At 55.6% G+C, this 23,516-nt stretch overlaps 1 protein-coding gene across 1 annotated transcript in view; it reads left to right on the top strand.

Moving 5' to 3' along the window:
* The first annotated feature begins 2,949 nt into the window (after window positions 1–2,949).
* Window positions 2,950–23,516, top strand: part of EFNB1 (ephrin B1) — a 46,348-nt gene continuing 25,781 nt past the window's right edge. Inside the window, exon 1 of the mRNA XM_071758148.1 lies at window positions 2,950–3,205. Within this exon, the coding sequence (XP_071614249.1) occupies window positions 3,090–3,205 (116 nt within the window). The 5' untranslated portion in view covers window positions 2,950–3,089. The remainder of the gene's footprint in view (window positions 3,206–23,516) is intronic.

Raw genomic sequence — 23,516 nt, 5'->3', positions numbered from 1 at the left:
GGCACTGGTGGCACTGGTGGCTCCGGGTGACCTTGGGGTCAGCTTTGGGGACTCTGTCCCTCTGTGGCACCTCCCAGTGCCCCTCGTCCCCACCGGCACCAAACTGGTCTGACTGGTTTGAGGCAGAGAGGGAGGATCCTGAGGGGATCCCATCAGGATCCTGAGGTGGTCCTGGCATGATCCCGAGGTGATCCCAGCATGATCCTGAGGTGACTCCAACATGATCCCAATGATTCTGAGGTGATCCCATAATGATCCTGAGGGGACTCTAAGGTGACCCTGTTGTGATCTCACAATGATCCTGAGGTGATCCCACCATGATCCTGGTGTTATTCCAACATGATCCCAATGTGATCTCTTAAGGATCCTGATTTGATCCCATCATGATCCTGGTGTGATGCCCTCCTGATTGTGATGACATCCCAATAAGATCCCAAATGATCCCGAGGTGATCCCAAGGTGATCCTGAGGTGACTCCAACACGATCCTGATGTGATCCCATAATGATCCTGAGAGGACACTACAGTGATCCTGATGTGAGCTCACAACGATCCCGAGGTGATCCCACTGTGATCCTGAGGTGACTCCAATATGATCCTGATGTTATTCCAACATGATCCCAATGATCCTGCTGTGATCTCACCATGATCCTGATTTGATCCCATCATGATCCTGGTGTGATGCCCTTCTGATTCTGATGACATCCCAATAAGATCCCAAATGATCCCGAGGTGATCCCAAGGTGATCCCACCATGATCCTGAGGGGACTCCAACATGATCCTGATGTGATCCCAATGTGATCCCGCTGTGATCCTATAATGATCCCGATTTGATCCCCTCATGACCTCAAAGTGCTGCCCTCCTGATTCTGATGACATCCCAATAAGATCCCAAATGATCCTGATGTGATCCCAAGGTGATCCTGAGGTGATCCCAGCATGATCCTGAGGGGACTCCAACATGATCCTGATATGATCCCATAATGATCCCAAGGTGATCCCACCACGATCCTGAGGGGACTCCAACATGATCCTGACATGATCCCAATGTGATCCCAAGGTGATCCTGAGGTGCTCCCATAATGATCCCAATGTGATCCTGACGTGATCCCAATGTGATCCCGCTGTGATCCCATAATGATCCCGATTTGATCCCCTCATGACCCCGATGTGCTGCCCTCCTGATTCTGGTGCCATCCCAAATGATCCCGAGGTGATCCCGAGGTGAGAGGCCCCGGGGCAGGCAGGGAACGTTTGGAAATGGGAAGAGCATCCCAGGTTTGGGATCAGCTTTGGGATCAGCTTTGGTTCCCCAGGGCGAGTCCACGGGAAGCGGAGTGACTCCAGGTGGTGTCCTGGCTCCTGCATCCAGAGGGAACGGAGACTCCCAAGGGATTGGAAAAATTCCTGAGAAAGCAAACAAAGGGGCTCGAGCCTCATTCCCGTTTTTCTGAACGGAACCAGAGCTTTTTTTTCCTGGTTTTGGTACCAGGAAGTGGAGAGACTCCGGGGCCGTTGGTGTTTACAGAATAAACAACGCTGATTCCAGAGGTCTGGAATGCTCCAAAATGTTGGGAATTCTGAGCAAAGGAGTTGCTCGGCTTGGCAGAGGGAAAGTGCCATGATTTTATTTTTGTGAAAGAAAGTGAAGTGAGGTTGGAGGTTGTGTTTCTGCTCCTCAGTTCCCTCCCTGGAAACTTCCGAAAAACTTTAAAAAAAAAAAAAAAAGTAAAAAAGAACATCCATAAAGATAAAAAAATCTCAAGGCCTTCAAACAGCTTCCAAAAAGAAAAAAGTAAAAAAAAACGTTCAAAGAAACCTTCAAGAAACAACAACAAATTTAAAAGGAAAAAGCAAAAAAAAAAAAAAAAAAAAAAAAAAAAAAAAAAAAAAATCTAAAAAAAAAAAAAGAAAAAGTAAAAAGCTCAGGAAAACTTTGAGAGACTTTAAAAATAAAAAAATATTTTACAAATTTCAAAATTCAAAAAGTCAAAAAAAAAAAAAATCCCTCAAGAGCCTCAAACTTTTACAATTTTTAAGAGTAAGAGAATATAAAAATGGAAAATAACACAGAAAAACTCCAAAACACCTTTAAAGAATAAAAAATAAGAAAACCTCAAAAATCTTAAATCGGATTTAAGAGCTGAAGTCTTTAAAAAATCTGGAAAAGGGAAAAAAATGATGAAGAAAAGTAAAAAACTAAAAAAAAGCAAAAACACACACGGAAAATGAAAAAAAAATAAAGGAAAATAAATAAATGTAAGTCTAATTCCGCTCATGAAGACCGCGAAAAACTTTAAGAAGAGTAAAAAATCCCTTAAAAAGACCCCCCCAAAACGTGAAAAACTTCGAAAAAAAAGTAAAAACCGGGGGAAAAAATCTGTAAAAAGCAAAAATAAAAAACAAAACAAAACAAAAAACCCCGGGGAAGATGAACTCATCCACAAACCCCTAAACCCGAGCGAAATGACCCCAAAGCGGGGGTTCCGAGCAGGGTCCGTCCGGTCCCTTGGGGCTCAGCCCCCCCCCCGCACCCCGCACCCCGCAGGTGCCCGCGCTGCCCGCTAGGGGGCGCTGTTGCACCGCGCCTCACGCCGGGGCCGGGGATGGGGATGGGGGGGGGGGGGGTGGCAGAGTGCGGGTTCCCAGCGCCCCCAACACCCCCGGTGTCCCCGTAACCCCCGGTCGATAACTGATGAAAGATCAGAAATCACCATATTTATACCCCTTAAAAAAAAAAAAAACAAAACAAAAAACCTAAACGAAAAAACCCCAAAGGCGTCCGCTTCCCCTTTAAGCGTCGCGAGTGGGCGTGTCCCGCCACTCCGAGGCCCCCCCCCGCCCGGCCCGCCATTGGCTGCCGCGCTGAGGGCTGCCCGTGGCGCTGCCTGAGCTCAGCAGTAGAGCGCGGGGCGCGGCGGGCGGCGCCGCTGTGAGGGAGGGGACGGCGGCGGCTGCGGGAGCGGCGGCGGCGGGACGGGAACCCACGGAGGAGGAGGAGGAGGAGGAAGAGGAGGAGGAGGAGGAGGAAGGCGGCGGGGAAGCGGTATGGGCGCCTGACGCCCGTCCCGTCCCGCCGCCGAGGGACGATGGCGCGGCCCCGCGGCGGGCGGTGGGTGCTGGGTGTCCTCCTCGCCTTGTGCCGCTTGGCCGCGTCCCTCGCCAAGAGCCTGGAACCCGTGTCCTGGAGCTCCGCGAACCCCAAGTACGTGCGGGGTGGGGAGGGTGGGGGGGAGAAGGGGGGGAAAAGGGGAAAAAATAAAAAAAAAATAATAAGGGGGGTAAGGCGGGAAAGGCGCCTCTCGACTCGCCCCTTCTCGGTGAAAAGAAAAATAATGGGAAAACGGAAAAAAAAAAAAAAAAAAGGTTTAGCCGAAACCGCAGGATTTTTGAGGGAAAATCCCCGCGCGGCCAGGAGCGGGCACGGCGAAGAGCGGCTGGAGGCTGCGGGCACCGGAGCGAGAGGAAGGAGCGGGGCTGGAGCAGCGACCCGCACCCAGCCCCGGGCTTGGACACTGGGGTTTATGAAAGAAAACAAAAAAACTGAAAAAAAAAACTGAAAAAAAAAAATCTACTTTTTTTTTTTTTTTCTTCCCAATTTTTAAAAATTTTGGCTCGGAAAGATTTTCTTCTCATTAATTCTTTTTTTATTCATTTTTAAAAAGCGCGTTTCGTTCCTTCGATTTTTCAAACGCTTGCTTCAAATTTTTTTTTCACCTTTTTCTTTCTTTTTTCTTTTTTTTTTTTTTTTTTTGTATTCATTTTTTTACACCCCCCCCCCCCTTTTGGGATTTGAGGAGGCTCCGCGGGCGCCGCCGCTCCCCTGTACCACGCCGGCGCTAGAGTTGGATTTATTACCATTTTTAAACGTGTGGTTTCGATGTTTTGTTTTTTTTATTATTTTTCCTTGTCTTTTCTCGTCTAAAACCAAAGCAAGGGCAGCAGAAGGGGGGGGGATCAGTCGGCGGTGGGACCCCGCACCCCAAAACCTCAGCCAGGGTCCGAACAAAGCCAGCGCTGGGGCTGCGGGGCTCAGCGATACATATATAAAAATATATAAAAAATATATATATACGCACGTTTCTATCTGCTGTACGTGTCCCTGAGGGGCTGGAACAATGCGAAAGGGGCTTTTCCACCTTTTTCCAGCTTTTCCAGGAATGAAGGGTGAGGAGGAGGAGGAGTGGAAGGTGTTTGGCTGGGGATGGTGGTGCCAGGATGGTTTTTGGTAGCCCTCTCGCTGGGCTTTATCTTGTCGATCGCGGAGTGTTTGTTTGTGTTAGAGCTTTCTTGGTTTACAGAAAAAAAAAACAAAACAAAAACAAAAAACCCAACAATAATCCTGCATTGGTTGGGTTTTTTTTTTCCCCCCCACCTCTCCCAACGCATTCCTCAAAAAAATATAAAAAAAAAAAAAAAAATTAAGAAAACAAGAAAAAAAAAAAGAGTTTTTGAGGGCTGGAGAGAAGTGAAATGATTTGGGCAATTTTCCTGCTTGGAGACTTCTGTTCTGACCAGACGTTTATTTCTTTTTTTTGCCTTGGGAAGGGGGGGATGTGTGGAAAAAAAAAAGGAACTTTGTGTGTGCACCCCTGTTCTGAGAGTGTTGGAGCCGTGGGGTCGGGGGCTCCCGTGGGGGGGTTCTTCTTGGGGTGCTCTTTGCTCCCTGGGGAGCTGTGTCCCTGGGCTCAAGGAGCCTTTTCCCTGGGGAGTGGATCCATTTTCCTTGTGACTCTGGTGAGGGTGGAGGCAGATCGGGTCCAGAAAATGCCTTTTTTGGGTTTTTTTTAGTTGAAAAAGAGTGTATTGGGGTAAGAGATGGCTTTGGCTGCGTGGTAGGGGACACCCCCAGCTTCTTGAGCCTTGGCTCTTGTTAAATCCCTGAGGCCTTGGAGCTGGGTGGAGGGGCAGTGGGCACAGGGGGGGGTCCCACCTCCTTCCCCATTTCCCGGGGGCTGTGGTGGGCTGGGAGGTGCCCTCACCCCCCCTGAGTGGCTCCAGGGGTTCCTTGGTTCTCCTCTGAATCTGGGTGCTGGGTGCTGGGCATGGGGCAGCAACCCGGGGAGCCTGGGGGGGGGGCTTCCCCTTCCTTGGGTCTCTGGTGGGATGGGAGAAGGGGGAAAGTGCCTGAAGTATCAGAATTCACACCCAGAAATGGCTCTGCCAGGGTGGGATGGGTGCTGGGGAGGGGTCCCAGCACCGGGGCAGGACCAGGGTTGGGTTTTGTCGTGGTGGGGGCTGTGGGTGCCCGGCTGTGGTTCTGACCCTAAACCCTCCTCTTTGGGGTCATTCTTTGGGGTCTCTCGCTTCCCTTTATCCTTTCACTCTCCTGCCTGGGGTGCTGGCAGGTCCTGGTGTTGGGCACAGCCCACGGAGGCTGTGGAATGAGCCCGTCTGGGGAGCCTTCTGCTCAGCAGAGCTGGTTCCAGCTCCAGGAGAAGCCGTGCTCTTTGTTAGATGGAGCTTAAACTCCTGGAGAGATGCCTTAAAATCCCCCCACGCTCCCTCAGTGCCTTTTTTCTGGGGGTTTTCCAGCCTGATCTTCCAGCCCTCCGTGGGCAGTGCCGTGTTTGCCAGCCCCCTGCCCTGCTCCACCACCCCTCAGCTCTTGGTTTGAGAGTAAGGAGAAGCAAAGCCTTCAAAAATAACAGGGCTAAGTGGAATTTTCCAGCAGATGGAAGGAGAAAAGCATGGCACGTCGGGCTTGTCTGGCCTTGGTGGTGTCACTGTAAATAAGGAAAATATTTCTGTGCCCTTTCCTCTCCTGGGCCGGGCTGGCAAAGTGTGGATTTGGGACATCACCAGCAGGTTACTGGTCTTGTGGTGGTTACTGGGGGACTGTGATGGTGTCTCTGATGGAAGGAGGAGCAGTCTGCCTGTGGAGTTATGAGTTACAAGCTGTAGCACTGAGTTTCCCTTCGGCTCCTGGGTGTGGGTTGGGAGGCCAGCAGTGAAACCACCTCCCCATCCTCAATAATTCTGTGTCCTTGCAGAGGGGGGGGCAATAATGGGTCTAAAAATGCTCTTGCTGGTTAAGGGTGATGATCACAAACCCACCCTCTGAGCGAGGTCTCTGAGAAGCCCCTGGGATGGGGTCTCGGGGAGCAGATAGGGTTTGAGTTTTACCCCGTGGTGTCCAGAGGGGGTTTTGTGGGGAGGGCAGAGTGTGCTTTTGGGGTTTTGTCAGCCTTTTTGCTGCTGAGGTGGGGCTGGTGGGAGCGTGCTCTTGTTGGGCAGCAGGGAATTGCAGGAGAAATTCTGGCTAAATCCTTCCTGAACTCCCCGGGCTGTAATTTGGGAGAAATATTGACCCTGGTGGGCTCCTGTGCCGACCATTAAAAGGAAGCGTTCCTAATAAAATATGGTTTGGAAAATTCATTTCGGGCTGGAATTTGCCTCTCCAGAAAGTATTTTAATAAGGAGGTGGGGGAAATGGGACACATCATCTGAAGAATGGGTCGTTTCGCCTCTGCTTTTCTCCCTTTCCCTCATGCAAAGTTTTCCTCTGCTCCACTCACTCCCTGCCCCTGCACAGCCACTCGGCAGCTTTCTCAAAACGAGGCAAATGCCTTTTTATTTTAAAAAACAAAAGTGTGGAGGAGGGGAGGCAAAAAAAAAAAAAAAACAAAAAAAAAAACCAACCAAAAAACAAACCCAACCCACCACGAAACCAGACAAAAGTCTAATCCTTTGTGGCATTTAATTCTGTCTTTCATGACATGAAGGTGTCCTGTTGAGTTCTGTAAGTGCCGGGAGTGAAGCCTGCTGTATCTCTGCCTTTTTTTTTGTTTGTTTTTTGTTTTTTTAAAATTTTTTAATGGTTTTTACAAGGGACCGAGTGCTTGTGGGAAGGCTGTTTCCGAGGGGAATGGCCGGGCTGGAGCTCTGCACCGGTGGGCTCCCACTTGTTGGAGCAGATGTAATTTAATTACCCTGCCAGCCAGCACACGAGGCGCTTTGCAGCGTAAGGAGTTGGGAAAGAGAGAAAACATCCCCGTTTATTTTTAATTAAAAGCTGCGTTTGGCTCCTGGAGCCTTTGGAGACTCCCTCTGCCCCGGGAGCCTGAGGGGCTGGGAGCTCCCCGGGGGTGGGGGTCCCATCAGTGCCCGTCAGGTCGCCCACCTCAGGGGCTCTCTGGAGGTCGCTCGGGACTGGGCGCATCCCAGTTGGAATTTCCCTCTGGAATGGAGGAGCCCTTTGCCAGGGGGATGCTTTGTGGGTGCTGGGGGGGTTGTGGTGGGGGGGTTGTTGGGTGTCCTCCCAGCACGGAGGGCTCCTGTTGTTGCCAAACCCCCTGTGCCCAGCCCAGGTTGCAGGGGTGAGGTTACCTGTCTGGCTGTGCCTGGGGGAAAGGAGCACCCAGGGCTCCTTGCGTGTCATTCTGGAATGACTTCATTAACTTAAATTAAAAAAAAAAAAAAAAAAAAAAAAAAAAAAAAAAAAAAGTGAAGGCAGGGCTGTGGCTATTGCAGTAGCTGGGTAAATACCACTGGATTCTATAAAATGGGTTTAACTGCTTCCTTTAAAAGAAGAAGAAGAAGAAGAAAAAAAAAAAAAAGAGCTGTGATGGGGTGGCTGATTGGTTGTAAAAGGAGCTGTAGCTTTCTCCAGAACAAAACAGCTGCGTGGGGATGGGATGGGGCCTTGGGGCTGTGGAGGGCTGAGGGGCAGCTGGTGGGGGTCTGTGTCCCCCCTCCATCCCACCTGAGCTGCTTCAGTGCTTTGGGTTTGGAGCTGGTCCTGAAGAGGCTGGGTGGGAAGAAGTGTCCGTGTCCATGCAGGGTGTGGGCCAGGGTCCCACTGGTCCTGGGTGGGCAGGGGTCCATCTCACACCATTCCTGGGTGGGTGGGGGTCCCCCCAGGCCCTGCACACCTGTGTACAGGTCATAGGCGTTGCAAAGAGGCACTGAGGCTGTGCAGCCCCTTGCACAACACACCTGGGGAGGTGTTTGGGTTGTCCTCTTCAAACCAGGGGGGCTTAGCAGTAGGGATGGCCTCTTCTCTCCGTGTGGGATTTCAGGGTCCCACCTGCCCCACGGTGGCCCCGGGGCTCGGGATCCCACTGCCACCCCGTGATCAGCAGAGCTGCTGGGAAGCCGGCCTGGGCTCCGGTGGGAAAACATCTTGTAGCCATCAGTAGCACATGCTACTTGGAGTCTGGCAGCTGAAACAGGGTGGGGAGAAACAAAGCTGAAATCCATTCTGTGTCTAATTAATGATTGCTTGTATCGGGAGAGCAGGAGGAGGACTCTGGGCTCGGCGCTATCTCGGCGTCACATCTGGGCAGGAATGTGCTGCGGGGCTTTTGTTGGGCTTCTCTGGAAAGAGCTGGAGCCTTTCTCCTGCTTGGGACTCTCTTCTCCTTCTTTCCATCCATCCATCCATCCCTCGGTCCCTCTCTCTGGGGCGGGTGCTGGTGTTTTGGCTGCTCCTGGGGTGCAAACCCATCGGCGCATCTTTCCGGGAGGATTTTCTTGCTCCTTGTGTGCTGGCTCCCGCTGGAGCACTGGTGGCTCAGGATCCTGGTGCTCCTGGCTCTGCCAACCTGTCCAGGCTCAGTCCCAGATGGGTTGGAGAAGCTGGGGCTGCTTGTCCTGCTTGGCTATGTGCACAGGATGGGGTCTGCATGGACCAGGGATGATGGAGCTGCAGCCAAACCCCCCCAAGGCTGTGGGTGCTGCCTGGAGGCGAAGGGGAGCTTGAGGGACCTCCAGCACTCTCCTCCCTGGGGAGGACCAAAGGGTGGGGGACAGGTTTGGGGGGTTCCTCGGGGTGTTAGGGCCGGGTGGCAGCTTCTCCTTGAGCTCTCCTTGCTGGCGCCTCCGGATGGGATCTGAGCCAGCTCAGGTGCCGGCGCTGCCCCGGCCGAGCAGCTGCACTCCAGCAATGCCAGATATTTATAACCCAGCCTGGGCCGAAGGGCAGAAACCCTCCTCCTCCTCCTCCCCACCACCAGCTCTTCCCAGGTGGGCTGCTCCCCTTTTCCCCAGGTTATAGGGAACCCATCTTTGCCCTGGGAAGAGCTGGTGCAGTGGGGTGGTCGTGCCCACCCTGAGGGTCCCAAGGGCTGGGTGATCTGTGGCCACCTGTGCCATTCCTGCCTGGGGATTGCTCCAGGGGAAGGCTTCCTGTCACCCTTTTTGATGTGGGGTGGCTCTTGGTGGTGTCCACATGGAGGTGCTGGGAGCAGGGTGCTCCAGGTACACCCCAGCTCTGTCCCTGCTCCTGCAGGCTGGAGTTCTGGGACCCTTCAGGGGTGCCCACCCTGGCAGGGGGTCCTGGCTGGGTGTAGTGACTCGTGTCCCCCATTGCTCCATGCCCATGGGACACGGGTGTCCTGTTCTCCTGGCTTGCAGTGTGAGCCCGGCCTTGGGGACTGTCTGGCTTTGGGGACCCAACAGCTTCTGGGGGTGGGCTTCAGGAACAGCAAGAGGTGTTTGCATGGCTATAAACACCCTTCCCTTCCCCTCCCCTCGTTACTGATCACCCAAGGGTCGCATGGTTTCCTTCTCATCGAGGCTGTGGTTGTCCTTGGAGGCTGAGCCTCCATGCTTTGGGCTCTTTCCTGATGATTTGAACATTTTTTATGGGATTCTGAGGGGTGTGAGGACCTGCTGGGGTGTCTGGGGGTGGGTGGGGGGCAGCCTGGGTTTTGGGGGGGGTGCAGGGTGATGTTGAGGGGGTGCAGAACGGCGCTGGGGGCCGTGGTGGTGCTGGGCTCTGGTGTTCTTTGTCTGGGCTGGCTGTATCCTCACAGCCCCCCGGCTCCTGCTGGGATTTTGGGGGGCAAATATTTGATGTGCTTTGGGAAGGGGGGAAGGGTTGCAAAGTGGTTTTGTCCCATGGAGCAGGGGGGCGGCTGGCCGGGTTTTGCCCGGGTCGGGGGTGCTGAGGGTGGGCTCCTGAGGGTGCTCCCTGCCTGGCTGCATCCCGGGAGGGCAGCATATGGAAAGGATCTGGGTGTAATATCCCGGCTGCAGCAGGGCTTTGCTGAAGAGGCCACTTCAGCAGGGGACGCGGCGTGGTTAGTCCTCCCGGCTGACACATCCCAGGCCTTCCTCAGACTTGAAAGAGCTCGAGCTCGCCTTTGAATCTGAGGATTTATAGCCCTTTTAGGCCTCTCCAATAAAAGCACGGCTCCCTCCTCAGACAGAGCCCACCATCTCCCTCCTCCAGGCTCATTATCCCGGGGATTTGTGTTGCTTGCTCTCGCCCCGTTGTTGGCCGCTTCCTTCAGATGTGAGGCCGAGAACTTCGGGGCCTAAAAGTTGGAGGAGCTGAGGGCCTGGCCGTGACCTGCAGCAAACACAGCCCTGGGACCAGCAGCCCATAGGAAGAGGAGCCCTTGGGGCTTCTCCAGCATCTCCCATTGCAGCCGGGGAGCTCTGGCTCCTGGTGAGCCCCTTGCCATCCCCTCAGGGCTCTGGGCAATCCTGGATGAGCTCCTGTCCCTCCTGGGTCCAGCCCTGTCTTGGCACATCTGGGCACTCCAGCATCCTGCAGGTCATTCCTGGTTCCTGCGGCCTCCAACTGTTTAAAGGAGGTGGGGTGGGGGGCTTAGGAAAGAGTCCAGAGAAACGACAGAATAATTATTGTATTACAAATTGTTTCCTTTAATGGGCCCTGTCGGATCGCTCTGTCTGCTAAACACATTCTGCCCTCCCCCAGCCCCTTTCCAGGGCTCCAACCTCCCCTGGCCAGCCCGGTCCTGCTGGAAAATTCCTCTTGCTACGGAGCCCAGCAGACGGGGTGAGGGCTGGGGGCTGCCCAGGGACACCTTGGGGGGGATCTGTGAGGTGAGATGAGGATGGGGATGGGATGACCCCAGGAGGGGTGGTGGTCCCTGCCCCTTCCCTTGCTCCAGAGGGTTGCATCTCCCTGGACTTGGCACATCCCAAGGGTTTTGGGGTTGATGGGTCCCAAGGGTGCTCAAGGGCACCTCCTTGCCAGCCAGAACCCCTCGCTTGGTGGTGGACGAGGGCTCCCAGGCAGGTTTTTGGCAGCTCCCAGCCCTGAGGGTTGCGGGGTGTAAGGAGAGAGGAGCCACCGGTGGCAGCAGGGATTTTTTTGTTGCCCCCAAAGATTTCAGCCTGCTGGAACTGAGCAGCAGGTTCCTGCCTTGCTTCAAGGCCCAGAGCACCAAAATATGTTTTAAATTTGGCAGCCGGCGACGGAGAGTGGGGTGGGAGAAATTTTCCAGGTATTGCGTTACACTTTCCCCTAAAATGGCTCTGCTTTGGGGCTGGGGATTAAAAGGGGGGGGAAAAAGAGGAGGAGGGGGCAGCGTGGGGATGTGGGGGCTGCAGCCCCCCACCCAGCACGTGGTGCCAGCCCCACAACACTCCCCAGGGCTGGGGTGCTGGTCCTGGCTGACTCAGGCCCTGCCCGGGGCAGAGGTGCTCTGCGGGGGATGGTCGGGATTAATTTTGGGGCTTCCTCCTCCTGGGTGCGATGGGAAATTGGGAGGTGGCTGTGGGCACCTCCCTGCTCCCCCCCCTGGCCCTGGCCCTGGCCCTGGCCCTGCCCCTGCCCTCCCCCTCTGCCTGTGCTCTGTGCTGCAGCCACCCCAGGATCCACTCCCAGCACACAGCTGGGGCTCGGCCCATTACTCCATTATTTGAGAAGAAGAAATGTATTTATTTTGCTTTTTTTAATCTTTCCAGTGTTGTTTGGTTTGTTGATTTTTTTTCCTAAGAGAAGGTCCAGCCAATCCCTCAGCCTGGAGGGGCTCCCCTCAGCCTCTGCCATTGTGGCTGCTGAGCTCTGGTGTGTTCCCCCCCCTCTCTGGGGGTGCTGCCCTTGGCACCAGACAAGGGTTGGGGGCTTGGCAGCTGCCCGTGTCCCCTGCACCCTGCTGTGTCCCCCCCAGCCTGTCCCTTGTCCCTGGGCAGCCAGGCGGGTGGTCCATGAGCATCCCCTCTGGAGCTGGCACTGGTGTTTCCATTGTTCCCAGCCTGGAGGAGCTTTGTGTCTCTTGCTGCTGTTGCTGCTGTAGGAGAACTTTTCCCTATTTTCTTTCTTTTTTCACTTGCCTGAGCTACAGGAAATCAGGCTGATGGGGGGAAGCCTGCTCATGGGATGCAGGGGATGACAACACTGGGCTTGGTGTTGCCTCCTTGCCCGGGTGGGTGCTGTGGGTGCTTGGGGTGGCATTGGTGGTGTTCAGGGCAGCCAGACAGTTTGTGTCTTGGGTTTTCCCCCCATGTCCCTTGCAGAACACCTTTCTGGTGGCAGTCTCATGTGGCTGTGGTGAGAGGGGTCCCGTTCCAGCCCTTTCCCAGGAGAGCTTCCCGATCCCAGGGAGCTTTAACACTTGAGGATGCTTTTGATCTCTGCCCTGACTTGGTTAGTGATGGGTGCTGCTTCTCTAATTACCCCCTTCATGTGGGGCTGTGCTGGTTGTTTGTGCTTACTCCGGACTCGCTCTCAAGGAGAAGAAAAACAAAACAAAACAAAAAAAAAGAAACCCAAACCCCAAAACTGCCCTGTTAGGGCGTGTGCGGGGCGGGGAGCTCAGCGTGCTTTCCCACACCACGCAGGAATCCTGCAGCTCTCTGGATAGCCCTGGGTGCTCCCACCCACGGCAGGCAGTTTCATGCTCCTTGGCTGGTTTCATAACATCCAGGAGAGGCATGAAAGGCTTCTGAAAGCTCTGCCCTCTGCCCCCCTGTGGACTGGGGAAGCTGGGAGGGGGTGTCCCCTTTGGGGTGCTGACCCGGGGCTGGGGGGGTGTTGCCTGGCTGGGAGGGCACTGGTGCCCACCTGGTGTTCCTTCTGGGCTGGGATTTTGGGGTGCAGGCTGGTGGTTGTTCTGCTGAGAGGCAAGGGCAGTGGCAGGGAGAGTGCAGGGACTTCTGCTGCTGTCCCCAGCCTGGCTGAGGGGCATCAAGGGGTGGGTGAGGGCTTTGAGATCTCTGTGGCAAGGACCTTTCCTCCTTATTTTTCCTCTTTGAGGGTGGAGGTGCACGAGTTGAGGGTGGAAGCACTTGGGCATGAGGATGGAGATGGGTGGGCTGAAGGTGGAGATGGAGGTGCCCAGAGCTCTCAGGAGTTCCTCTGTGCCCACAAAGCAGCTGGAGGCTCGTGGCACATCAAACCTTCGAGTAAAGCATGAATGTTGTGCAGCTTTGTACCAACACACCGAGAGAGCAGAGAAATTTTGGGATTTGATCCAAAAGCACTTTGTCCTGAAGATACCTCCAGGTACCTCCTGTCCCTGGTGCACTCAGATCACCCGGCGTGCCTGCCACTTGGCAGGAGGGACCTTGCCCGCCCCGTGCCCTCTGTTGGGAAAGCCTCTGCCTGCTTCTCCTTGGGGAGCAGGATGAGAATCCTTTCCCTGGTTTAAAGATCCAGATTTGTTGATAACACAAACAGTTCCCTTGCGCAAGGACGGCGAGCAGTGGGGTGATTGCTTCCAGACACTGCCTCCTCTTGTCACCCAGGCCGTGGGTGTTCCAGCACCCTGCCAGCTCCAGCAAGCAAAAACCAGGGAGGGAGTCAGCCCAAAAAACGGGGCTGTCCCCAGCAGTTCCACACGGCTCAACCAACCACACTTCTTCATTTCATGCATCTTCGGGCAGCCAGGGTGGTCCTGTGTGGACATGGCTCTCCCAGTTCCACCAGCCTGTATGGTGCTGGGGAACTGGGATGCAGTTTGGGAGCAGGGATGCAGTTTGGGAGCAGGGGTGCAGTTTGGGAGCAGGGGTGCAGTTTGGGAGCAGAGGTGCAGTTTGGGAGCAGGGATGCAGTTTGGGAGCAGGGGTGCAGTTTGGGAGCAGGGGTGCAGTTTGGGAGCAGGGGTGCAGTTCAGGACAAGCAGTTGGCGGGTGGCTCTGCAGGGTTGGCACCGGGGGACGCTGCCTCTGCACCTCCTGAGGATGCCTGTGCTGAAAACGAGGTGGGGGGTGGCACCCGGGCTTCCTGATGGAGAGCGTGGCTGCTAGCAGAGGTATTTGGGATTATTTATTGGGTTTTTAATGCCAAAGGATGCAGACATCTGGGCGAGGCAGCGCACAGGTCGCTGGGGACGTGGCCGGGTGTTGGGTGCGGGGCTTCCGCACTTGAGGAAGGGGAAGAAAGTGAAATGGGGGTTGTTTTGATAAACTCCCCTGAAGGTAGAGATTCTTGAAGGGCTTCTCTGCTGACCTTCTTGTTAATTACTGCTCTGCAGCGCCGGGAGGACCAGCTGAAAGGGAGTAATGAAGCGTTGTCAGCCCGGCCGGGGCCCCGCGAGGAAAACGCCTCCTCCCTCCTGCACCGGGCTGTTTGTTGAGCTGGTTCCCCCTGCCTGGTGGAGGAGGCTCCTAAGACTTATTTTAAGGTTACAGTTCTGACCTTGAATTACACCAGCGATGGGGGGTGAGGTGGGATTTTCCCCGGGGTGACTGCAATAGAGGTAAATGTAGTTGGTGGGGAGGGTGCTGGGGCAGAGGAGGAGGAGGATGGCTTTGCCATCGTGCTCCTTGCTGATGGACCTGGGTTTGATTTCAGTCTCTTAGCCCCAGACAAAGCTTGGTGGGAAGGAGAAAGGAAAATGTGAGCAGAGGAAAATTTACTACTCCTGTGATTTCTGTAGCGCTGCTGCTGAAGGTGAGAGTTGAGTCACTTTGCCTGCTACCAGCTCAGCAATTCTGCCTCGTCCCTGGAATGTCTGAAGTCATGCAGGGAGAAATAATGCTGGGGGTTAAAAATAGATGGTGACAATGGGAAGGGAGGACTGGAAAAGCTCGGTGTCAGGGGAGCTGGACAGAGCCTGGTGAAAGGCATCGGGGTTGTGCTGTGCTGCTGGAGCTGGGCCTTGCTGGGTTGGACTGGAACTGGATCTCCTTTGTGCTTGTGGTTGGTCACCTGGGGTGGGTTCTGCTCTGTCAGCGCGGGGAAAGTGCCTCTGGATTTAAGGGTGTTGGAAAAATCTGTTAATGAGTGCTGCCTGTGAGGAGGATGCACCCGGCGGGGCCGGGCTGGTGGGGATGTGCAGCCACACCTGTCCCCAAAGCTCCGTGTCGGGCTGTCCCAGTGCCACCAGTTGCCTTACTGGGGGCAGGGTCCGCAGGGTGCTCGGCGAGGCCGAGGGGAGGGTGCTGAGCACCGCAGGAGCGTGCGTTCTGCAACCCTCACCCCAGGCTTTTGTTAAAGCTCATTAAAAGCATCTGTGGTTACCAGAGCCCGAGCAGAGAGCCCGGGTGGCACCAGCCCCTGTTCCCTGTCCCCACGCTGGGGACACGGCCAGCGCCGTCCCCCCCGGGGCAGCAGCCAAGGAGAGGGGTGACAGCTCCTGCTGGAGCGGGACCAGGAGCGATTCCGGCTTCTCCCTGGGTTTAAAGCTCGATCCCTTTCTCTCCCGGGTCTCTCAGCCTGCCAGCCCGCTCCCCTCTCCCTCCAGCACCGCCAGCACAATGGGGCCGCGAGGTGGGGCGGGAGGGTGGAAGGAGATGAAAGGCGAAAAGTAAAATTGAAGCATGTCTGGAAGGGCATTTTGATGTAAATGGGACTTTTTGATAGACTTTGAGAGGCACCGGCAGAAAGGGCACCGGCCCCCTCCGGTGTGTGCTGAGCCCCAGGCTCGGCTCTTTCATTTGCTGGGGAAGAAGGCAAAGTTTTCCCTTCTCCTCGTGGGTGCCCCCACGCTTCCCGCTGCTCCTCCCCGTCCCCACCCGTGTCCTGCCGTGGGGCAGCCCCACCTGCCTGTCTCAGGGACTCAACCAACCAGAGAGTCGGGCTCAGACTGTGGCAGTGGTGGCTGGAGCAGAGCACGGGGGGAGATGGCAGCCCACGGGTGGGCAGGGCTGGGTCCCACCTGCCTCCCCCCGGGAAGGGTGCCTGTTTGTTCTGCTCCCACCCTTTTGATCCCAACCATCAGCCTTGGCACTGTCTCGGCAGCTCTCATGTGTTGGTGGCAATGTGGCCTTGCTGTGAGTCATCCTCCTTCCTTTGCTGCTGCTTTTTTTTTTTTTTGTTGTTTTTCTTTTAAATTTTTTTTTCCCCCCATCTCCCGAGAGAGCACTTATTAAAAGGAAGCAGCACATTCATCCAGGAAACAAGAGCACAATAAGCACACGGCATTTAGGGTTTAAAAGACGTCTCTGTCATGGCTGTCACTGCTGCTTTGACAAAGTGGGGATGAGGGGTGGCTGCTGGGGATGGGGGGGTGACAGCTGAGGATGAGGGGTGATGCTGAGGATGAGGGGTGATGCTGAGGATAAGGGGGTGATGCAGGGGATGAGGGGTGATGCTGAGGATAAGGGGGTGATGCAGGGGATGAGGGTTGATGCTGGGGATGAGGGGTGATGCTGGGGATGAGGATGATGCTGAGGATAAGGGGGTGATGCAGGGGATGAGGGGTGATGCTGAGGATAAGGGGGTGATGCAGGGGATGAGGGGTGATGCTGAGGATGAGGGGGTGATGCTGAGGATGAGGGGTGATGCTGAGGATAAGGGGTGATGCTGCTGGGGGTGCTCCTCATCCATGTCACCCCAGTCTCATCCTGCCCGGTGGCATGGAGCCCTCAGGGGGTCACCTGTGGTCTCCTTGCCACCTTCCCCCGTCCTTGTGTGCTTCTGCTTGGCAGCTGCTGACCCTTTTCAAGGCAGGGGAGATGGGATGAGGACAGTGGTGGCTCCTGGAGAGCAGTGTGACAGGTCGGGGGGCTGGCAGGATGGTGCTGGTGGCCGTGTCCCCGTGCTGTCACAGGCAGAGGGGAGCCCAAGAGGAGAGCTGTCACTTCTCATCCCTGTGTTGCTGGGCTCCTGTCCTCCCCACTGCTCTCCTCAGGTCGTTGTACACCGAGCTGTCAGCAGGCTGAAAATTTATTGCTGGTATAAACCCATCAAATCCTGAACTGTTGGTAAGAGCCAGTTAAAATGGCAAAGCAATTGCAGGGAAACTTGTTTCTTCCCGTGACAAACTTCTGAGTCAGTCCTTTAATCTCTAATGTAGGTTTATGGTCATCTTTATTGAAATGCTGGGTGCCGTGAAGAGCTGACATGTATGACCATCATAAACCAGGAGTTATGGGGGCCCAGAATTGCCTTGATGGTCCAAGTGTCTGCAGGAAGCATTTTTAAAATCCGTAATCAGGATTTATTGGCCATTGTGGCTGAAGCTGTCAGTAGAAAATAAAATAATCAGCCCAGGATTTTTTTTTTTCCCTCTTTGGCATTTGACTCCTTCCACGTATTCTTAAATCATTTTGCATTTTGCCTGGGTGTTTAATGGCCAGAGGGCTGTGTGTGAGAGGAAAGGGCTTCAGCTCCTGTTGTGGTGGGTCTCCTGTTTTGTGGCTCTGGTCAGGAGCTCTCTGGTCCTGTCCCATCCTCACAGACTTTCAGGTCCAGTCCCATCCCTACAGGCTCTCTGTCCCTGTCCCATCCCCACAGGCTCTCTGGTCCTGTCCCATTCCACAGGCTCTCTGTCCCTGTCTCATCCCCATGGACTCTCTGGTCCTGTCCCATCCCACAGGCTCTCTGTCCCATCCCACAGACTCTCTGTCCCTGTCCCATCCCACAGGCTCCCTGTCCCTGTCCCATCCCACAGACTCTCTGGTCCTGTCCCATCCCACAGGCTCTCTGTCCCTGTCCCATCCCACAGGCTCCCTGTCCCTGTCCCATCCCACAGGCTCCCTGTCCCTGTCCCATCCCCACAGACTCTCCCTTCTCCCCATCCTGGTCAGGCTGAGCATCTCCTGGTGCTGATGGGCAGGTGGGTGGCAGCACCAGTGCCATGGGGAGCAATGTGTGTGCCTGGAGGAGGCACCTGGGCTGGGTTCTCCCCTGGGGTAGCTGGGTCTCAGGGGTGCTTTTGGGGTGCTTCTTTTGCTGGTGGTGGGGATGGGTGGAGCAGGAAGCATTTGCATGGTGTGGAGAGGGAGCAGAGAGGCTCCTGGTGCCCACTTCTGGGACATGGAGCCTGCCAGGACCTCTGTCACCCCAACCACCAATTTCCCTGGAGTCTCAGGGGTGCTGGGGCCAGCACAGGAGGCCAGCAGTGCCCTCTGTGTGTGCCGGAGCTGCTGAGCCCCATCCCCTCCCTCCCACCAGCCCCAGTGCCCCCTGGCTTCTTCCTGGTGCTAAATCCCTCGGTTTTTAGTTCTTTTAAATAAGCTCAACCAACCCAGTGTTTTAGGATGTTTTCTTTCTTTTTAATTTTTGCCTCCACTTTTTTTCCAGTCCTGGAACGTGCTCTGCAGTTGTTCTCCAGCTGCCAGGGTTTGTGCAGGCTGTGGGTGCTCAGGGTGGCTCTCGGGGTGCCTGGCATTTCCCTGCCTAGGGGTGCAGGATGTGGCCAGAAAACTCTGCCCTGAGCATCTCCCTGGCCCAGCCCCGTTATCTCCAATGATCCTTTTGCTCTCCACTGAGCATAAACAACACCCAGCAATGCCTGAAATAATGTGCTGGGCTTGATAAATATCTCTGTTTCCGTTTTGTTTAACAAATATCTTCTTTAAAGGCCAGGCTTTTGGTTGAGCTTTCTCATTTTATCACCACGTTTAATCATGCAGGGGTGACTTCTGAAAGTACTTTTTTTAAGTGCCAGTTTTTATCCAGGTTTTAAAATTGAAATTCATTTTTTATCCAGAGGCAGGGTATAAATGACTCTACTAAAATTAGATTAATCCTAATAAGAATGTCAGTTATCATTTCTGAATACATTAAATTTTTCTCTCTCTTTTTTTTTTTTTTTTTTTTTTTTTTTTTTAAATTTTACATGCCTCTTTAGCTATAATTGCTGGTGTAATTTCTTACACAGACATGGTGTGTCCTCACGCTTGACAGAAATACTTAATGCAGTGTCGACAGTGCTCTGAGTCCCAAATTAGTGCGTGGCAGTCACTGCAGAGGGACTGAACTTTCTGCTTAATGAGTTACAGAACAGAAAAAAAGCACCTTGGGTGCAAAGAGAGGCTCAAAAGGCTTCAGCTTGTCGGGGTGAAGTGGGACGGGGGAGCCCCTCAGAGGGGACGTGCACGAGGGAGGAGGAAAGGGAAGAAGGGGGGAGGTGTTTTGGGGTGTGATGGGTGAGGACAGGTTGTGGGGTTTGTGTTGGGGGGGTGGGAGCTGCCCGGGGCTGCGGGGGTCACGCGGCACCACTGCATTTGGGGTTTTGTTACAGCCTGGCACGGAACCTCCCTGTCCTGCTGGCTGCCCCCAAACCTTTGCTGCCCGTGGGTGCTTGGGCTGCCTTTGCTGTGGGTGTGAGGGAACGGGTCCAAGCCACGGTGCCACCCAGGCTGCAGCCCTTCCTCCAGCAGCATCTGCTGGCAGCGTGCATCCCCCCCCATCCACCACCCACCAGCCCTGATCCTCCTGGGGGGCATCCCGGGGAGGTGCTGGGGGATGGAGGAGCAGGGCAGTCCCCCTCCCCTTCCCCCCACACTGCTGGTTCATCCCCCAGCCTCACAACCAGCTCCCTTTTGGAATGGAAGGGTTGGCAGCACCAACCTCCTCTGTGTCCCAGCGTGGTGGGGCCGGGACCGCAGCAGGGAATGGCTGAGCTAGCGGGATCTGGGGACAGGGCTCTGGGGAGCAGCATCTGCCAGCAAAGAGAGGGGGAGGAAGTGGTTGGGGGGGGATGGAGGAGGAGGAGGAGGCTTTGGTCTCCCCCACGGCGTCCCTCCCGTCAGCTTTCTTCCATCCGTGTGGGTGGCAAGGAGGAGGTTTTCCTCTCGGGGTGGGGAGGGGGTAGGATTGGGAACGCTCCCCGTCCGCAGGCGATTGGAAACTGCTGCGCCCCGGCCTGGCGCTGGAGACGGGCTGGGTGCTCTGTGCCCTCCTCCTCCTCCTTTCCCCTCCCCAGGGCTGCTTTATTTTTAGGTTTAAAACCTTGAGCTTTCCTTGTGGAAGCTGTAGCTGGGAGCAGGGTTTGGGGACGTCCCCGATCCCCGTGCCCGGCAGCAGCCGTGGCGGTGCTGGGGCTCTCTGCGTCCTCCCCTGCTCCTTGTTCCCCCCGGGAGCTTGTAGGGTTTTTTGTTGAAGTTCAGCCCAACGTGTATCTGGCCTAAAAATAAAAGCAAGTACGAGCCAGATCTGTTTTGGGAGGAGGAGAGGTTTAAACCTGACACTCTGGTGTTGTGCTGGCTGCTTTCCCAGCCCCTCTCGCAGCTGCCAACTGGCCCTGAACTGGGTAAACTGGGAGCAGTGGAGGGGTGGGCAGGGGTAAGTGTGGGGGTCCCAGCCCCTTCCAGTGGTGAAGCCTTCAGGAGGGTCTTTGTAGGCTGTAGAGACGTAGAAAATTGGGGCTTCTGTGCCTGAACGGGACCACTTGGTAAAGAGGGAACATGGGCAGCGCTCAGAAGAGGTTTTGGGGAGAAAAGGGGCAGTTTTCTTCCCCCCTGACTGCCATCCAGGAGCACTGCCCGAGGTAGAGGCTGCATGCTGTGATTCACTTTCTTGTGGAGCTCGCTCACCAGGCTTTGGCCATCTCTGATGGTTTGTGTGTGCAAGAGGGAAAGAAGGGGGGGGAGAAACGACACGAAAAATGAATCTTTTGAGGTCTTGTGACTCATCTCGAGCTTTTTCTCCTCAACCCAAACCGGCCCCATCCCCCCTGGTGGTGTGGGGCTGAAGGTCCTGCTGGGCCAAGGGCAGCGTGAGGGTGGTGGGGCTGACTCAGGGGTGAGGAATAGGGGGTGACCTGGTTCCTGGGTGCCGTGGAGGGCAGCTTTGCCCTTCCTTATTACGGGGTGGTGAAGAAGGGTTTAATAAGTTACGAGGCGGGCTGCAGCTGAGCCAGTTCCTGGTAATGACACCGGGGTTGAGGGCTGAGGGATTTGCAGCCTCCTGGGAAGATGGCACTTCCAGGCTCTGCCAGGAGGACAGAACCCGTTGGGGCAGCTCTGGGAGCCCCGAGATCAAAGGGGGGAGGGTGAGTCACGGCGCCGTGGCCAGGGCTGACGCTGCTCCCCGGGGACACGGGGGCTGGCAGGGCTGGCGAAACCCGGGGGACCTGTCGGGGCAGGGCTGTGGGTAACCGTGCCTGGGGTTTTCTCCTCTCCCTGCCCAATGCCTAATGTTGGGATTAATCCTTCAAAACCACAGCATGGCTGCCTCAGGGCCAGCCTGAGACCCAGCGTGCCAGGGGACCCGCTCCTCGCAAGTGGGGTTGGTGCATGGGGGGCTGCCACCCATCCCCTCTGCCACCCATCCCCTCTGTCACCCATCCCCTCTGCCACCCATCCCCTCTGCCACCCATCCCTCTGTCACCCATCCCTCTGCCACCCATCCCCTGTCACCCAATCCCTCTGCCACCCATCCCTTTGCCACCCATCCCTTTGCCACCCATCCCCTCTGCCACCCATCCCCTCTGTCACCCAATCCCTCTGTCACCCAATCCCTCTGTCACCCATCCCTCTGCCACCCATCCCTCTGCCACCCATCCCTCTGCCACCCATCCCCTCTGCCACCCATCCCCTCTGTCACCCAATCCCTCTGTCACCCATCCCTCTGTCACCCATCCCTCTGTCACCCATCCCCTCTGCCACAGCATGGGGCGCTCCTGGGTGGCAGGGAAGGGTCTTCCAGAGGATCTGGCTGCTGCTCCTCCCCAGGACAGGCTTGAGCTTTGTTTTTATGGAAGTCCTTGGAAAGCTGGGTGAGGCTGCTGCTCTCCCTGGCTTTGGAGGTGGCTGTGTGTGTGGTGTGAAGCTGAGGGGTTTGGGGACCCCTCCTGGGGGTGCAGTTGGTGTCGGGTGGGTCGGGGTGCAGGAGCACGCCCAGCCATGGACCCACGGGGAGGTGCCTGGTTTTGGGGCTCCCAGACTGGTTTTGGGGGGCTGCAGGGTTAGCTGGGGGGCGTCAGGGGTGCAGGAAGGGGAAGGGGCTTCCTCTTGCCCTCAAGGAATAACCGCGGGCTGTAACTTCATCTCTTGGCTGTTTGCTTTCAGGCCTTCATTTTTCCAGCCAGAGTTGGAAGAGTGGGAGGTGGGGGAGTCCTTGGAAAACTGGGGGGGAAGTTGTCAGGTCTGTGGGGCTGAGCCTTCCCCAAGCCCTGTGCTGTGGGGGGGCTGCAGTTTGCCTCCTGTCCAGGGTTCCATCTGCATGGCAATCAGCGGGGTTTGGCGGGGAGGTTTTGCTCCTGGGTTCCTTGGGCATGTTCCTCCCCGCTTCCCTTCCAGCTGGGCGCCCCGCCGCCGCCAAGGGCCCTGCCAAAGTAATTCTTTGCTTTGGAACTGGGAAGCGAAACCTCCTCCGTCTTCTTTCGGAGGGGTCAGGGGGGGAGTGGGAACCCTGCTGCTCCAACCTTGTTCCCTTTTCACCTCCCCATCCCTCTGCCCCCCGACTCCCGTCTCCCCCCCCCCCCAATCCTCCGGATGAGCGGGGCCGCAGCCAGGGCATGGATGTTCCAAACCCAACCATAGCCAAAAAAAACACTGAGCAGGGAGCCTGATCGGCTTCCCCTGGGGTCGTTTCATATCTGGGTCCTGGGTTTTTTTTGTTTTGTTTTGTTCTCTCCTGGCGTTTCCATCCGGGGTGCTGCACTCCGCTCCTTACCGCCCGCCTCTTTCCTTGGAGGGCTTTTGTTCTTTGGGGGGGTTGGTGGTGATGGGTGCAGCACCCAACTTCAGGGTGGGGTGCCCGGGGTGCGGGCAGGCAGAGGTTGGGTGCTGGCTGCCCACCCCTCGTCCCCCTTCCACCGCTGCCAGCGCCTCATTGTCTCACTTCTCCCTCCATTCCTACGCCAATTAAAGCTCCGTGTTGCCATTCATGGCCCTTATGGTTTTGTTCAGTTGTCTGTCAGCTCTTGTCAAGCCCTGTCCCCTTCCCCTCCCCCAGTTTCAAAAACAAAACCCCTGACAAACCCCCCTTTGAATCCCCTCTTACCTCACTCCCAGCGTGGGGCCCCATTGATGGGTGATGCCGGCGGCGGGGAGACCGCTCCCCACGCTGCCTTTGTGGGCCCCCTCCCCGCTTCTTGACAGCATTAATTAGATAACTCTGCTCCTCTTTATTTCTCCGAGGGGAGATGCTGGATGATATTACTCAGGAGAGAAAATACAGCTTTTTTTTTTTTTTTTTTTTTTTTTTTTTTTTTTTTTTTTTTTTTTCCCCTGTTTTTCTTTAACTGTTTTTTGGTTGGTTTTTTTTTTTTTTGGCCAAGCCCTTGGTTCCATCGCTGGTGGAGCTGGGTCGTTGTGCTGGAAAACAACGAGTTTGCAGGGGTGGGGAGTGAGCCTGGGGACCCCCCAGTGCTCTTTATTCTGCCCACAGAGTGTCTGCACCCCAGGCTGGTGCTGGTGGGAGCTGGGGGTCCCCAGAGCCATGGGGCACCGGCTGCCAAGAGCGCTGCAGGTGGCAGCAGCAGCCTGTGCCAGTGCTCCGGCCCCAATTCAGTCTCCTCCAGAACCCCTCAATCACCAGGTTTTTGGGTGCTCCTTTTTAACCCTCCCCCTTGCAGGATTTGGAGTGATTTCGTTTGGTTGCATGGCTTGGTTGCAGTGTCTGAAGGCACAAGGTGCTGCACGGGGGCAGGAAGGTGGAGCAGCACATGGCTGCTCTCAGTGTTTTAGGGCCATGAGCC

Source organism: Heliangelus exortis, chromosome 14 (assembly GCF_036169615.1).
Source record: "Heliangelus exortis chromosome 14, bHelExo1.hap1, whole genome shotgun sequence".
NCBI classification, from domain to species: domain Eukaryota; kingdom Metazoa; phylum Chordata; class Aves; order Apodiformes; family Trochilidae; genus Heliangelus; species Heliangelus exortis.
The sequence above is the reverse complement of the archived record's forward strand: the minus strand, read 5'-3'. Positions and strand labels throughout refer to the sequence as shown.